This window comes from Eleginops maclovinus, chromosome 20 (genome assembly GCF_036324505.1).
Source record: "Eleginops maclovinus isolate JMC-PN-2008 ecotype Puerto Natales chromosome 20, JC_Emac_rtc_rv5, whole genome shotgun sequence".
In the NCBI taxonomy this organism is placed as follows: domain Eukaryota; kingdom Metazoa; phylum Chordata; class Actinopteri; order Perciformes; family Eleginopidae; genus Eleginops; species Eleginops maclovinus.
The window spans coordinates 16,111,370-16,127,435 of NC_086368.1; the positions used below are offsets into that span (position 1 = coordinate 16,111,370).

At 38.3% G+C, this 16,066-nt stretch overlaps 2 protein-coding genes across 2 annotated transcripts; one reads left to right on the plus strand and one right to left on the minus strand.

Annotated features, from left to right (window-relative positions):
• Positions 1 to 1,757: 1,757 nt before the first annotated feature.
• Positions 1,758 to 12,485, minus strand: LOC134882636 (WD repeat-containing protein 82-like). The gene is made up of 15 exons (XM_063910454.1): positions 11,390 to 12,485; positions 11,094 to 11,194; positions 10,891 to 10,957; positions 10,553 to 10,652; positions 10,033 to 10,149; positions 9,754 to 9,909; positions 9,577 to 9,646; positions 8,784 to 8,926; positions 5,402 to 5,575; positions 4,500 to 4,595; positions 4,299 to 4,414; positions 3,460 to 3,523; positions 3,101 to 3,251; positions 2,077 to 2,198; positions 1,758 to 1,925 (listed from the first exon to the last, which is right to left on the minus strand). Exons 1-15 carry the CDS (start codon positions 11,548 to 11,550, stop codon positions 1,758 to 1,760), a joined length of 1,806 nt encoding a protein of 601 aa, XP_063766524.1. The 5' UTR covers positions 11,551 to 12,485.
• Positions 12,086 to 15,856, plus strand: rpusd4 (RNA pseudouridine synthase D4). Its single transcript, XM_063910457.1, has 6 exons — positions 12,086 to 12,658; positions 13,047 to 13,254; positions 13,836 to 13,929; positions 14,217 to 14,367; positions 14,477 to 14,574; positions 15,456 to 15,856. The coding sequence occupies exons 1-6, from the start codon at positions 12,214 to 12,216 to the stop codon at positions 15,657 to 15,659; spliced, it is 1,200 nt and encodes a 399-aa protein (XP_063766527.1). The 5' UTR covers positions 12,086 to 12,213; the 3' UTR covers positions 15,660 to 15,856.
• Positions 15,857 to 16,066: the final 210 nt, after the last annotated feature.

Sequence of the window (16,066 nt, forward strand, 5' to 3'; positions counted from 1 at the left end):
ATGTTTAATAATTTCTGAGTTAATATTTAGCTGTTTTTAACCAAGTATTATGTGTGTTCATTATTGTAGAGTAAAACATTACATGACAAACACCCTAACACTACTTATTAGTTCTCTCTTCTAATCATGCTTTTAGCGTTAACCTTTTAGTCAATTTCTATTTATTTTTGTGGGCTATTAGTAAAAGGCAATTACCTGCAAATGGTTGATTGTTTTTGCTGGAAATGAACTGAACTGGGTCATGTCAGAAGTCAGTGTGTTATGGTTCATCATCACCCAGCCCACAGTTCCCGTGTTCAAAGATAACGACCACTTGAAAGCTACCATTCAGCTCTGAACCGTGTTTCCAGGAAAAATGTTCACATAAAGCGTCTTTCCCGAGAGGAATGAAAGCAGCAGAAGTGCACAGCTGAAGGCTTCTGAGTACTGAGACTTCCTGGAAAACACACACAACCCATTGACCTCTACTGAGCCGTGATCCTTGCTGCTGCCTGCCTGCACGTCTACAGGAGACACACACAAACACTCAGGGAAATTAGGACACAAACACTAGAAAATACAGAAAATATTTTATTGTAGGGCCATGTAAAACAACAGCCTTCAGTTGAGTGTAGTCAAACTCACTCAAGCGATTGAAGAAGGCAACTATGAATGTGAGGTGGACGGATTTGCATTGAACAATAGCTAAAGCATAGGCTGGCTAGAGATAATGTAAAGGATAATCCACCATAAAACAAAATTAATTTATATTTAATAGCCATTTCACGATAAGTGTTAATACCTGAATCAATATAAGTGACTGGTGATCTTAATTATTTCCTGAAGAGGAGCACAGAAACAGGAGAAGACAGATCTGATTGAGCATTTGCCTTCAACTTGGATTGGCAAAGGAAAATAAATTTATAAAATAAATTCCTATAAACATCCAGTTGTTTTCAGAGGGTTAAACTTTGTTTTTAATCGGATTAAACTAACAAGATATAACCTTTTAATGAGTGAGCTTTGAGTTGCTTGGAGGCAAACTCCCCATTTACAGTCTTTAATGCTTAACTAAGCTAACTGCTGCTGGCTGTCATCAATAAAGTACAATCAGTAAAGTATCATTAATGTTCTTATCCACCAATAAATCAAATAATTGTATTTCCCCTAAATGTCATATTATTTGCAATAAGCTCCACAGTGTATTGTCTTGTTGAAGTCTATATCAAAGCTTTATATTCACAGTTACTATTTAGAATCAGATACTCTAATAGAAGTATTAGTTGTTGTCCACATTATTTTTTACACAATTCCCTCTAAGTATTTCTGAGAAGTGTCTGATCTCCTCCACAAGTGAAAATAAAGTACCGTGGGTTTGAAAAAGGTTTGGCTACACAATAAGTTGATATGACCCTGGTAAGTGGATAAGAACGGTTTAAAGAGCAACTTTGTAGATTTATTTACATATAAACCTCAAAACTGCCACTTGATGCACTACTTTAACACGTTGTATGTACAATTCAATTTAATTTAATCTTAATAGACCAAATGAGTTTGGTTAGACTTAAACTAACGGTGTTCATTTTAGAAGCTTTCTCTTACCACAAGAAAATACATGAATGTTGCTTTATGGTGGATACATTTTTTTCAGTTTGAAATGTGTGTCTGCAATTAAAAAGGAGAACTGGATAGAAGCTACACAGTCAAATAACAAGTAAATACATAGATATAGTGTGTTTGTGTACTCATGTATAATATCTTATGTGTGTGTGCACCATCTAACTTTCTTCCCCATTTTCCCCAGCACCCTTGATGAGGCGTTTGTTGCCCCTCTTCCCCCCCGGTCCGCGGGGCTTGGCAAAGGCCTGCTTCAAGGCGTGCTCCATAGGGTGCACCTCCTCGTACAGGAAGTCTTCTGTCAGGCCATCGCCATTGTCTATCTCCATCTACACACACAGAATAAAACACAGATTAATGACTGCGCTTTTGACTATGATAACCAGTTTATAGATACATTTTGATTACCTTGTTAAGTGTTTATCTCTACACAGACATATTACAGATCATGCATCAGTGGGTGATTTTGGTGAACTGAACCTTTTTGGTGACCTCCAGCTGATAGTCTTTCTCCACTTCGTCCAGTAGTCGGTTCTTACAGCTTGAATACAACATCCGCTCCTTGATGCTACAGGTGTAACCGGGCATCGAATATATGAACACTGGAAGAGATATAAAGTTGTCGTTTGAAACTTCACTCGATTATATTTTGTTATCATTTCTCTTATGAAACAAAACCCTATCTCAAACATTACAAAAACACCCATAATCATTTCCAGGAGAAACAAAGTACATCCAGTACTTACAAGAAGTGCTATCATTTGACCTTAATCAAATAGTTGTTTAAGTACTTGTGAAAAAACGACTAAACAGGAGCGATTTAAACAGTATGTAAGTAACATTTCAATAACTATTGTGGTCAGCGGGAAAAAGTCAATGTGTTTTTTAGAATTTCTTTTAAAACTTTTTCTATTCAACAAGATAAAACTAATTTAGATAAGACCTCTTTTGCAATATGAAAATCTGGCCAAAAGGGGAACAAAGTCACACGTGAATCAAATACATAGAACTAATTCAAAACAAAAATAGCGCTGAGTAAAAACTAATAAGCACCATCAGAAGAGAACGTTACATGTGGACACATTTTGCATATCGAGAGAGAAAACAAAACATGGAAAATAGAGGAATAGAATATAATGCAATGCAATGAAAGCAGTAAAACAAGCTGAAAACACAACATTGACATACAGTATTGTCATCTTATAAAGTCCATATGGGTGACATTTTAGTAAAAAAAGGTCTATTAGCACACTGCATATATGGGGCAACATTATCATTGATTTGGAGTGATTTTTGTGTCAAGTCATTAAAGACATTGAGGGGAACTGCAGAATCAATCATTATTTCCTGTGGGCTCATTTCATGTTGCACATTGTTAGGTCAAATTGCAAATTGGTGCATTTTAGGTTTGGGGTCGGGAACCACATAGTGTAACTTGAATATATGATGTTATGAGAGATTCTAAGACTAGCAGACTGAAAAATCAATTGACAGAGCGACTCACCGAGCGCCTCCTGCCGTTGGCCCTGGTGGGAATGTTTGTAGATGAAGAAGTGGTATCTGGGAGAATCCATGGGAATCCTGTAGGGAAGCTCATGGGTCTCTGTAGGTTTGGTGTGAACCAATTCAATGGTCTCTTTCTCTACATCCAGCCTCTGCGACACCAGATACACAAACAAGCTTTGTTCAGGGGTCAAGTCACGCATAGCCAAATTCACTGCGTTTTACTGACAAACACTGATACACAGATTGCTTCAAAAAGATTCTGACAGTTTGTTTGTTTGTTTGTTTATTTGTTTAAAGGGCACATGATACATGATGCACGCTGAATAATTAGTAAAAAGGGGTTTTGTTCGGGCTCACCAGCTGTATGTAGTTGATGCGTCTCAGCTTGAGTTGCTGCAGAGCTCGCTTGGCCTCTTCTTGTAAAGGGAAGGCAAGACCTTGAAGAGTCTGTGCCCTTTTGTCTAAGCCAAACTCCATTGTGACCTGAAGGATAACAAAACAACAACACAGGAACTTTGGTTTAAAAATTATATGACTTGTAAATGAAATCCTAGTGAATAAATAGAGTTCTTCTTATCACTATTTAGTGTGATGAAAATGAAACAAAAAAACTAAATGATGCCTTCTCTCTATTTATTTTTATGTATTGTCTCCCCTTTTCTTTTCACCTTTTCTTTATTTTAAATTAAGTTTTAGGTTTTATTAATTAATTAATTTATTGTTTATATGCTGTCCTGTGTTGTCCTTAAGGGAAAATACATACAATACAGTTTTTTTCTCTGAAAGTTAATGACAATATCTCAAACTTGTACTGAAACTTGAGGCAATGTAGCCGACTAGAGCTGGTGAAAATGTTCATTTTCTTTCTGTTAATTTTCACAAATTGTATTTGAATATAAGGTTTTAATTTGGACTCAAAAAGATTGCAACAAACCCTTGCTCGCGCTGTTGGTGTCCCAATTCGTCTACGCTCATCCTGTGAACATAAGAGGCAGTTAATCTCTTCTTGATGCACACACAGTTAAGATTGTATTAGTTTCAAGGTTTTATTGGTCATATGCAGAGCAATTTATTAGGAGGAAAGTGTACTTACCCACACAACTTTATCCTGCAGAAAGAAAGTAGAAGCATACAAAATAAGTACACATAATGTACGTTTGTGTTTGATATCATATTCAGACAGTTTGTTGATATTGTTGATCTTGACCTCTGTGATTTTGATTCGTTGTAATTCCTGCTCGGCTGCTGTGAGCGGGGCTGGGGAAAAGCAGGAGGACATGTGTCGCAAGTATCCCTGGAAGCACAGGTCGTCCTGCAAACACAAACAGAATGGTACTGAACAACCAGCAGTTAAAAATGTAATGATCAGTTGCCATGTTGGGGGGGATCTTCCTCACCTCCACCGTGCCAAACATTTCATCTTTAATGTGACCTCCTCCGAACTCTTTCTTCAGGGTGGCACGGGTCGCTGCATACACCATCTTCTGCCTCACCTAATGGGTGCCAAGACAAACCGGAGGATACAAGAAACATCTATTACTCTTTTGTATTTTGATTAATTTTACGTTGATTTCTAGTCACTTTTCTTGTGTTTTGTTGAGTGTTGTGTTAGTATTTTTACCTTTTTCTTTTAAGGATGGAGCCTAAGTTTATAGGCCACACACTCAATCAGTGACACATTTTTTTACAAACGTTTTTAAAGATCGTTGAACACAAAATGTGTTTTGCTTTTTGTTTATTCACTTCAATGTTTGCTGGGCAAAATGATGGTTGTGCAGAGTCTGATTGATTTGTGTTTAAATGTGATAGTTGTTGAGTGACCTTTTATCCTTTTCTATTGCTTATTTTCTTTTCTATGTACGCTACCTTGAAAAATAGATATTAAGAAAAGGAAGAAGTTTATTCATCTGTTGAAGAGGGGGAGATTTATTTTAGTGTATGTGCTTTGTTTTCTGAGGATTTCTTAATCATTTTCTGAAATGTTATAGTTTTTTTAAAGGAACTATACTTTTGGTATTATCTGATAAGATAAGATACTGTATGTTGAATGTGTCTAAGGTATTTGTTCTGTAATACCATATAAACAATAATTCATGAAGCCTTTTTCTATTTGAATACTTTTCAATTGTGGTTATCAAGCTTACGTTTTATGGTAGTTCCAAGAAGAGTTCAAAGTAATGTAGTTTAAGTTTCTACATAGGGTCCTGCTGAGTTCATTTAATTTACAATGATTTTTTGGCAGGTTGACTTTAAATTGCTAAATTTGATCAGTGACAGCATGCACACTCTCCTGACATACTGGAGATTGGTCAGGTGACCAGGCAATGAAGATCCACTCGTGCCCCTGTGCATTTTGGGTGTCCAGACGATAGAGGATGTAGCAGGGTTCCTGAGGCGTGAGCAGAGGGAGCAGGAACTGGTCGTAATCCTTGTCCCAGCTGTATGCTGGCTCTCTGTATGAATCTAACACCAACTCCTCTGCAGACAAGACACACGTATCAGCATTTCCAGATTTTGAACAAGTCACCTGGAAGCTTACTATTATAAAACTTTCTTAACACAAGAGACATGTTAACCATTTCTGATGACAATCTTCATTATTCGGATGGCACCTCCCCTCGCTCGGGCCAGAAATTCTTTCAGCTCCGATGTTGCTAAAGTAACCAGATATAAGGCAGACAAGTTAAAACTGAGGATGGGGGGTTGAAAGCAAATGAGACACAGTTAGGTAGGTAAGAACCTGAGACTCCACTTCAGGGAGAAAATTTGATCCACTGCCAGATGGTCAGGCCATCACCTATAGTGACTCACACAGGGACGTACTGCAGGTACCAAAGAGCTGATGTGAAATTTCAGGCTGAATAATAAACAGCCTCATTTCCCCCACAATTATCAAAACAAGGTATGGTAGTTTTTATACAGGAAACCAGATTTCACTATTTATTGCCTTCTCTGCTTCCCCCTCCCCATGGTTACCAAACACAGCGGTCTCATAAATGATGTAAGGTCAGGTGAGAAAGGTGAGAGAGGTACGCTCCTGCCAGTCCATCCCCTGACGCTCCAATTACAAAATGCCATAACATATACGTAGCTCTTAAACTAACCATAAAAGCCTTTCAGTGCTAAATGATCACGGATATAACAACAAAGAAAGACATTTTAACTGTAAATCGCTCATATACTGTACATGGTTACACTTTTTGAATGTGTATCCTTTAAAGCACACAATCATTATTTTGATCCACAGGTTCTAATGTGATTAAAATGTAGGGACCACTTTAAGATGCACTGGTATAAGATATTACAGCATATTATCCCCTGTGTGGATGTATGACAAAGTGTGGCACAGCTCAAAAGTTTAAAAGCAAATGTATACCAACTTCCACTCTAATTTGAGGCATCTAGAGTCTAGCGCAAAAACCTTTAAGAAATTGTACAGAGTGAATGTACAGAAAAAGTACTAACCACTGATTCCAGTTTGGTGAGACATCTTTTGGCCGTCAGCTTCACACTCCTCTCACGCAGAAAGGACCAGGTCCAGGTCTGTGTCCTCGCTCGTCTCGCTCAGCAGGTAGGCTGCCTCTCGACTGATGGCAGACAGATGGACCCATGCGCATCAGTGACATAAACGCCTCAAGGGTGACTCTGGAGAATCCTAACACTTGAAATACAATCTGCGGAACTGTGGCTGATGAGTAATAACGAAGCTGTCAGTGGATATGCTAGCCTTACCACTGATCTAAAACTCTTTGCGTATCAATGACCACAACTTTAACAGTCTCGCTGGGGGAGCATTTCCCAAGTCACACACTGTACTTCTCTGTACAGTGTGTGAGACCATATAGAAATCCACCGCTCATGACATCTGTGGTACAGCGTTTTCAGATGCTGTCAAAGTGCCACATGTAATGACATTTTATCACTATTTGACATAGAGTTGCCGATCAGCTCAGGCCGACTGCATCATCTCAAATTCTAGCCACCTGGTCACAGAAATGTGACAATCAACAACAATCTGACTGCAACATTACAACATTAAATGGAGCAATATTGGATGGTTTTGTGTATTTGTGGTGAGGATTGTGGACATATTTAGTCAATTTTGATGGCATTCTTTTGTTAAATAGTTCATAAAAGGAAGATAGCGTTCGTACCTGCACTGTACTTAAATATCGGAGTGAGATTTCTCATGCCAAGATGTATACAACTTTATCCCAAAAGTGAGCTAAAGAACTCCAGGTGACTTGTGAGAAGACTAGCAGAGTTGGCTACAGACAGTACTAATGTATTCATTACAGGCCACTTACAAAAACACAAACAAACGCATCGAGGTAACACACACAGGATATATCAGTGTGTATGTCAGGGGGGAGTAAGAGGGTGAAAACTTTTACAGTTATTACATTACGTAAAAAAGTGAGCACCAAATGCTTTAACTATCTTACCTTTATCCCGATCCCTCTACACGTCTTTAGTGCACACATGCACGTACAAGGGAGGTGAGAGAAAGATAAGTGTGTACCTGTGAGGTCACCTGTGAGGGGATCATTCATTATTCACACAGTGGTGAGTATACAACCCAAGCATCTATACATTATTCAACAGAGCCCCCCCCCACCCCTTCCTCTACTTCACCAAGACACTTACAGAGCACAAAAAAAGAAAAACACCCATTCATTAAATTGATTAAAACGGCCTACATTTCTCACACACCTGCAGGTGTGTTCACAGATTGGTTTACTGATGTACTTGTGTTTGCTTTTGAAAAGTGAGATCATGTCAGGGGAGTGGTAATAGTTCTTGAAGGAATCAATACACTAATCCTATAATTGTGTGTATTCATTGTGTTTAAGGTTGTTATTTTTTATATATACAATGAGAACCTATTATTACTGACTTCTTTAAATAGAAAGCTGAATATTGTTCTAAGTAATAGTCTTTCAAGCAAAAAACACCTAAATGTTCCTACAGTACTTTCAGCTTCTCAGTTCTGAGGTTTTGGTGCATTTTTTTGTCTATAATGATAGGTAACTAAATAACATTGGCAAAGCAAGGGACGGAAAGAAACAACTTCCAAAAAATTGTGATTCATAGCTGGCCCAATCCTCTGAAATGTCTATATTTTTGTCAAAACAACAAGCTATTATATTAATTAAATAACATTATTAGATATAGTAAAAAGGAATGTATAATACATAAAGATGTATTTGATGTATGATACAACTAAGAATAAAGTAGAAAGGAAAAAGGATATTCATCTAATACACTTTATTAAAAACTATTCAAACGATACAAAAAGTAAAAATTCACATGAAATATAAAAACAGGCTTAGAATGTGTAATGCAGATCGAAATGTACCTCAAACACAAACAACCTGAGGTATGTGTGATATCTTTCAGTCACTGCAGGATCCACACTGTTAAAATGTTAAAATACTGAAGGTAAAAAGTTTTAAATGTTTTTTAAAACCATGAGGTCAAAGAAGGCAGGCCAAAACTAAATCCTACATCGCTGCATGATTCCACCGAGGATTCCCTCTGGCAACGTCCCTCTATGAGTCATCAATACACGGGAGCCAAAAAGTCTGTTAAAAGAAAAGAAAGAGTTACAAAGTGGCCTTTTATTCACAGTTTTTCCAACAGCAGCTACTGTACATGAGGCTTAATAAGTTACACTTCACCATGTTAGTGCAGGCGCTGGCAAAAGTCATGTATCTGGGGTTGAACTGTAGGGTGTTGATCGGTCCTGAGTGTTTCCCGTCCAGCACGGCCACCTTCATCCCGCTCTCAGTGCTCCAGACATGGACTCTCCCATCCTCTGAGCCTGCACAAAAAGACATAGCTCAAATACAGATGCCTATAAATGGGGAAATTATATTATCAGGTATGATTCAGATACTAAAATTACTTCCCAAAAATGATCAGGCATTAGTACAAAGCCATATGACTTTTCGTGAATCACAAGCACAGCATCTACACACTCTGATACAGTATTTAAGCTGCTTTAACATTAAATGTGTCATCCTTTCATACACTAGTATTGTATAAACTTTGACAGGACTCATTTAATAAATAATTGTTCATACATTTCTTGGAATTGCAAAATGCTGTATAAAAGCTAATGTATGATTGTGACCTTTTGTTGTGATGTAATTTAACAGCTCAATTATTGAAATCTAAAAAAAAATGTAGGTTATGGAATAATTATTCACCTGTCTTGGATCACTATATTTAAGCCTTTCTTGAACTTAGGGATGCATAACCTAGAAGGTAATGAGTTTCTTTTTTTTAAAAACAAAAATGGGAAATGATTAGCTATTTAATCAGAGCTGGCCTTGAGAAGCAGGTAATTATAAGCTATTGGTATCAGCTTAAAAGAAAATCTATATTGTGCATCTCCAATTCACCACATAGGTGCAACAGAGATCTTACAGGTAGAGACTAAAACATTAAACATGACATGTTTCTTCTTACCGATCATGACAAACTGAGAGTCAGGAGTGAAGCAGGCCTCCAGGGAGATGCCTTTACTGTTGTTGTAGCCCTTAAAATAAGCAAAGATAGAAAAACACTTTTTAGTAATCATACTAATTTATACACAGGTGTAATTCAGTTGGTGAAAAGAAATGTGATTTGATTAATGTCTCTTACAGAAAAAGTATGCAGCACAGTTCCATTGAAAGCATTTAGAACACGAATTAAGCCTCCGTTTGTTGAGATGAGAATCTGTTTCCCATCGTTACTGAATTTGAGTCCAGTCAAGTCACAGGTGCGATTAAACCTTGTCTCAAAGGAGGCAAAGGGACCCTTTCAACAGAGAGATTAATTCTATTATAAAAACAGTATAACAGGGAAAACAATAAACCAATATTATGAATATCCACTCCTATATACAAAAGCAGACCACAGACACATCAATTTGCCTTTTACCTTGTCAAAAGCACGGAGGTCGTATAGTTTGATGGCCTGTGATTCCACTCCTGCAGCAAATATCAGCCCATCAGGGTCAAATGAACAAACAGGTTTCCCCAGTGGATTAGTCAAACCCTGAAACGTACAAATTCATTGGGAATTGGTTATATGGGTTAAAAAGCTTGGGACATAATCATTCCTGACAGCTTATCTTTAGACAAGTTAAAACATTTTTAAAAATAGCTGAAACCACTGCTAAGTACAATTCTTACACTACCTATGTTACACTTTCTTTAAAGCATCATTTGAAATGACAGTAAACTGTATTCATTTCATTAAGTCCCTGTTTAAAGTTAATGTCTTACAGCATTGTATGAAGATGTGTTCCATGGTTGCTGAAGCAGGTCTGGGGACACCCAGTGGACACATGTTTCTTAAAAAGGTGTACAGTAACTACATACAGTGAGCTGTTATTATAAACTTCAGCTACAGCCCACAGAGAGAATAGGAAGGGTCATTTTCGGGCCTGACGACTTACTTGACAGTTTGGAGCGCGCAGATCCCAGATCCGGATTGTTTTGTCCAAAGAGCCCGAGATAAATGTATCGTCAACTGGTGACATGGACAGAGCTATAACCCTGAAATTGAGATTTTTATTTTGACAAAACAACTCATTTGGTTACAGGAAATAGTGCTGGGAATTGTTTAAAATGTTCTTATATTTGATAAATATCAAAAAATGAGAGTGGTTGCATTTTATGAAGATAGTGGCAATTTTTCACTGGTGTGCATACTTTGGATTTAGAATTAGTATGTAGCTGGGAACAAATACTGTACAGCAAACAGTCCCACATTTTGTCCTACTTTTTTACTCACCTTGCAGTGTGACCAGGGAAATATCTGATGTACTGGTTGTCAGTAAGTGACAGGTATCGGATGGTATCTAGAACAAAATATAATAATTACAATATTATATTTACAAATCATCAAGAGAAAAAAACAATGTGCACTTCATTTTAGTGTATAATGTTTGGGTGGTGCTTTGTGTCAACAGCTAACCTTCAGTGCTAAGTAATTACCGTCTAGCTTGTTGGAGCTGTAGACCACTGTCTGTGTATCTCCATGTGTGTAGCGGATCAGATCTACTCCATACTTCTTGCTGAACAAGGTCTCTTTAGGTCTGATAAGAAAGAATATTTAGACCTATTAATAACTCGAGCAACGGGTGAACCGCATTCAAGTTCCTGCACTGCCACAGTCCACACACATTATATGAACCAGTTTAATCTGGGAATGGGTCATTCCGATATATTTGGACGCAAATACATAAAACAGTTATACCTTGTGTTTAAATGTAATATTATTGGCCACTTACTTCCCCTCTCGGATGTCATACAACACAATGCAGTCGTCGTCGCTGCTTGATATTGCATTTTCACCGTTTGGACTGAAGTCCACACAGTTGACTTTTTGGGAATTTTGTCGAAATGTTCTGGCAACCCTGAAACTCCGAAACACGCTGTCTGTGATCTTCATTCTGCAGCCTTTCCTTCAAAATACACTGTGTAAAGCATAAAAGTGGACATTTTTATCAGCTCTCAGACTAAAAGAAATCTGCTTTCAACACGATGGTCGAGAAAAACATGAGTAAAAGCTCTTAAGATCCTTGATGCACATAACAAAAATACATTTTCAGAAAAAAACAATCGGATATGTGAAGCAGATAATAAAGCAACAAGAGCTGACAACGAAGCGTTTGGTTTGTATATCTTCATCTACCAGAGGGGCGGCGTCTTTCAATTGCCATTACATTTAGGTGTTTCAACAAACTGGGCAGTTGCGGGAAAAGAAACGAGCATCTCTATTTTTAAAAAACGGAAGCACTACGTACACCACAGGAAATTGTTTCTTGGTGCATAATTACAACGTTTTTCATTTAAAACAGTTTTTTAGGGTCAGATGCCTTAATGCATCTATGCTTAAACACGATCACAATTATAACTATTCAAATATGGAGTTGTTGTGTCTGGTTGCACGTTTAGTTGTGTCTTAAATAAATATCGTACGCTTTTATTCTGGAAGGTGCTGCCCGGACTAGCCGGAAGTCACCGGAAACGGCCAACATGTATCCCTTGAAGTTTATGTTTGTAAGCTAGTGTGTAGCCGACTGAATTCAACCACTTTGTATGCCGAGCTACAATGAACAGCTGTAGAAGAATAGCCTGTAGGGAGTGGAGGTCCGGCCTGAACACTGTCTTCTCTAGGGTCACAGCTCCGTCCCTCTGCCGGAGCCAGGCCACATGTGCTGCTCCAGACCCCAACACGGGAGAGAAACCCCGGCTAAGGGCGATCGACCTGGCGAAGGAGGTCCAGAAGGAGACGACGAATACCCAGGCTGCCGGACAGAGGACGAAGACCCGGGAGGCGGGACAGAGGACGAAGCCGGAGGCGGCTGAGGCAGCAGCTGCAGAGATCCCTCCTCCACTGTCCGGGCAGCAGAAGCGGGTGATGGAGCTGAAACGGTTCAGTCTGCAGCTGCAACAAGTTCATCCCAACGTTTTGGCCAAACACCTGCTCAGAAGCGTGCTGTACCAAGACAATGATGTGGTGATCACCAACAAACCTTATGGAGTTCCTGTCAGAGGTAAACAAACAGGAGCTGAAGACAATTAAACAAATTTAAAATCCGAGTTCAGCCAAGAGACAGATGTTAAAGCATTTGGTTAGGAAAATAGAGAATGTATGGTTATTTACTTAGAGCTGAGACTATATGTTAATAATCCATTGAGAGAAAGTATATATATTTTTAAAGTACAATGCTTTTCTCTGTTTTTAACCATCTACATAGATGTCTGTTTTGATAATAAGCCAATATATGTGTCTGATATTCACCTTAATGGTAACTACTGATCATTTTGTATTTCAGTATTTGAATTGTTCTTAACTTCAAGATATTGTCATAAATGTAAAATCCTGCTGACATTGGACTGTCTGGACCTGAATACATGTCTCTTTGCTGTTGCTGATCTCAGAGGAATGCGGGGGAACATCCATCTCCTCTGTGCTCCCTGTTCTCTGCAAAATGATGGATGGGATGAAGATGAAGTCTGATTCTCAACTGATCCCATGCCTGAGGCTGGAGAAAGAGACCACAGGAGTGCTCCTGCTGGCCAGGAGTGAAAAAGTAGTGCAGCACATACTCAACCTTCACACAAATAACCAAGTGCAGAGGAAATACTGGTAAGAGAAGAAGGACTTGACACTGCATAAACCATTTATCTTTGCTCTGATGTCACAGAAATAAATGTCAGTGAGAAAAAACTCAGATATAAACTATATTTTGTTTCACATACTGAGGTAAACAATTGAACCAACTTCATAGTAAGTACCAAATAATACCTTTGTATTCACAATTCCACAGTTTAAGATACAACAACCACATATGTATTTTCATGCATGCTTAACTCCAGGATGAATTCAGATTAGTTTTAATAGTCTGGGATATGTCAATGATAAGCAAAGACCAGGAAAATAGCATTAAATGCCTCATTGGGCAACCCTGAGAAACTGGTTCAATCTGGTGGAAAACAGTAAAAACTACAACATTGAAACTAGGCTTCTGGACGTCAAAACGTATATGCAAATGTAAGATGTTTTGCTGTAATTGCTGTGGTATAAAAAGCTGTGGTATATAATGGGGACATTTTTGTCTGTAAGGGTGTCTGTTTTTTTGCTGCGCAATTTATTATGGACTCATTATACTATCCCTAATGATGCGTAATGCTTAAAAATGTGTCAACATTTTCACTGTTCCTCCTCAGGGTCGTCATAGTGGGTGTACCTGTTCCATCTGAAGGAGTGATCGACATCCCTATCATAGAGAGAGAGGTCCCAGGCCCTCGCCCGCACTACAAGGTGTGTCCTCTGTAAAAATGAGTCAATTAGTTTGTCCAACTGACAGTAAATGAAATCCAAATTTGATAATGATTTGCTGTAAAGTTGTTAGTAACAAAAACAAACGCATACCAATTGCAGCATTACAAATACAGAGAGCTGCTTTTTTAAAACCTGTGATTATGGTATTTTTGCTATTGGTCACATTGTATTATCTTATTTGACTTAGTTGTTTGTAAAAAAGTTAATCATTAAAATAATTATCAATCTTGGTATCATTCTTCTATAAAACCTTTCTTTTATTTTAGATGGCCCTAAGTCCTCTTTTCAGAGTGAATGATGCAGGCGACGGTGTGACCAAAGTCCGCGCCCAGCGGCAAGCCCACCCTGCAGTGACCAAGTACAAAGTGTTGGACAGCGGCAGTGGCTGCAGCCTCGTGGAGCTCCAGCCTTTAACTGGTAAGATGGGTGTTCATTTTTTGACGAGACTGCCATTTCAGCTTGTCAAATTTCTTTTCAAGAAGACTGGATGCACGTTTTCAACACAATGTCCTTCTTTCATCAACAGAAGTGAAGCACCAGATGAGAGTTCACATGGCACTTGCTCTGACATGCCCCATTCTTGGAGATCACAAATATTCCCACTCAAGCAAACTGGCGCCTCAGGTAAGATGTTTACATTGTACCACAGAGAAAGAGTGCCTAATGCAAGACAGCTTTATCTCCCAGTAACAAATACAAAATGCCACTTAAGGAAGAGTCTAATATCATCAGCTGCATTTTGAAAAGGGGACAAACTACCCAGTGGTAAAGCTGTATGTTGATAGGTCCCTGCGCTTCATTAACTAGTTCCTTAATATTTATTGCTTAATAGAAGTTTTATTGAAAGTACTACAGCTGGATGTGAAATAGTTTTTAAAAATCCTCAACATGTTGGAGATGTTTTCCTTTGGCATTAACGTTCCCAGAGTATGCCAGTCACATATAAATAATGTTTCAATCACCCCAATTTGTATAAGACCTACTGGTTCTACCGTAGAAGAAGAGAAGCCTCGGTTTCTCAGATCAGCAGTTATAGAATTAGCTGCTGAAAGCCCACTGGTCGTATGCCTGATATGATATATCTTTTGCCCTTGGTGGCGGAAACTGAATGAGAAGTAACCTGTCTGGTTATATTGCTGTTAAACCTCTGATCAACAGGAGACAGTGAGATGTGTCAGATGTATGGCCTTGAATTCTTTCAAAATGTATTCAAACTGTAATTCTATGTGCTGGGGAAAAGCAGCATCTTTTAATTTCATCTCCCTCCCGCTCAACAAACCATCTACTCTTAGTATTACTGATCCTCAAACCCAACCTATTGGCATTCAAGAGTGCCTTTTTGAAATCTGATTGATCATGCATTAATTCAACATGTCAGGCTGACTTTGCTTTCACTTGGGTATATAATTAAACATGTATTAACAGGTTAACAAGAGCCCAGTTCCTCTCACTCAGAATGTGTATCTTTGATAATAAGTAACACATTTGTTCCTTTTGGTGCACAGAAATTACCAGAGCGTGTGCTGGTAAAGCTTGGACTGGAGCAAAGCAAGGTCCGGCATCTTCCTCTTCACTTGCTTGCTCAACAGCTGACGCTGCCAGGAACAAAAGAAGAAGACATCAGTGTGACTTGTCCCCTGCCTAAATACTTCAAACAGACGTTGAATCGACTGCGTTTAGAGTCGTCTGATGAAAAGGACCAGATATAACCACCTTTTAGTTTTTTTGTTAGCAATCCAAGTGATGTCTAAATGCAGTGAGCAACAGGAGTGCACTATTTAAGTTAAATGGGAAATTAAATTATATCAAGCTTGGTAATTGTGAGGTGATGCAAAATTATCAAACGGAAAATGTACAGTGATATACAACTCATTTTTTAGTAATAAACAAATGATGCAGAACTGTATTACAACTATTTTTTTTAAATGTAAATCCAAATGTACACTTGCTTTTAAGGGAGGTATCACCAGGCTGCGGTTGGTGTGACAAGTCACTTTTTCAAGGCCCACAAAAAATCCATACTTCAAAAGTCAGAGTTGCATTTTCACAGACTACAAAGCGCTAAATTATATTCACTTTTGAATTGCTTGACTTTTGATACAAATATTGATATTAA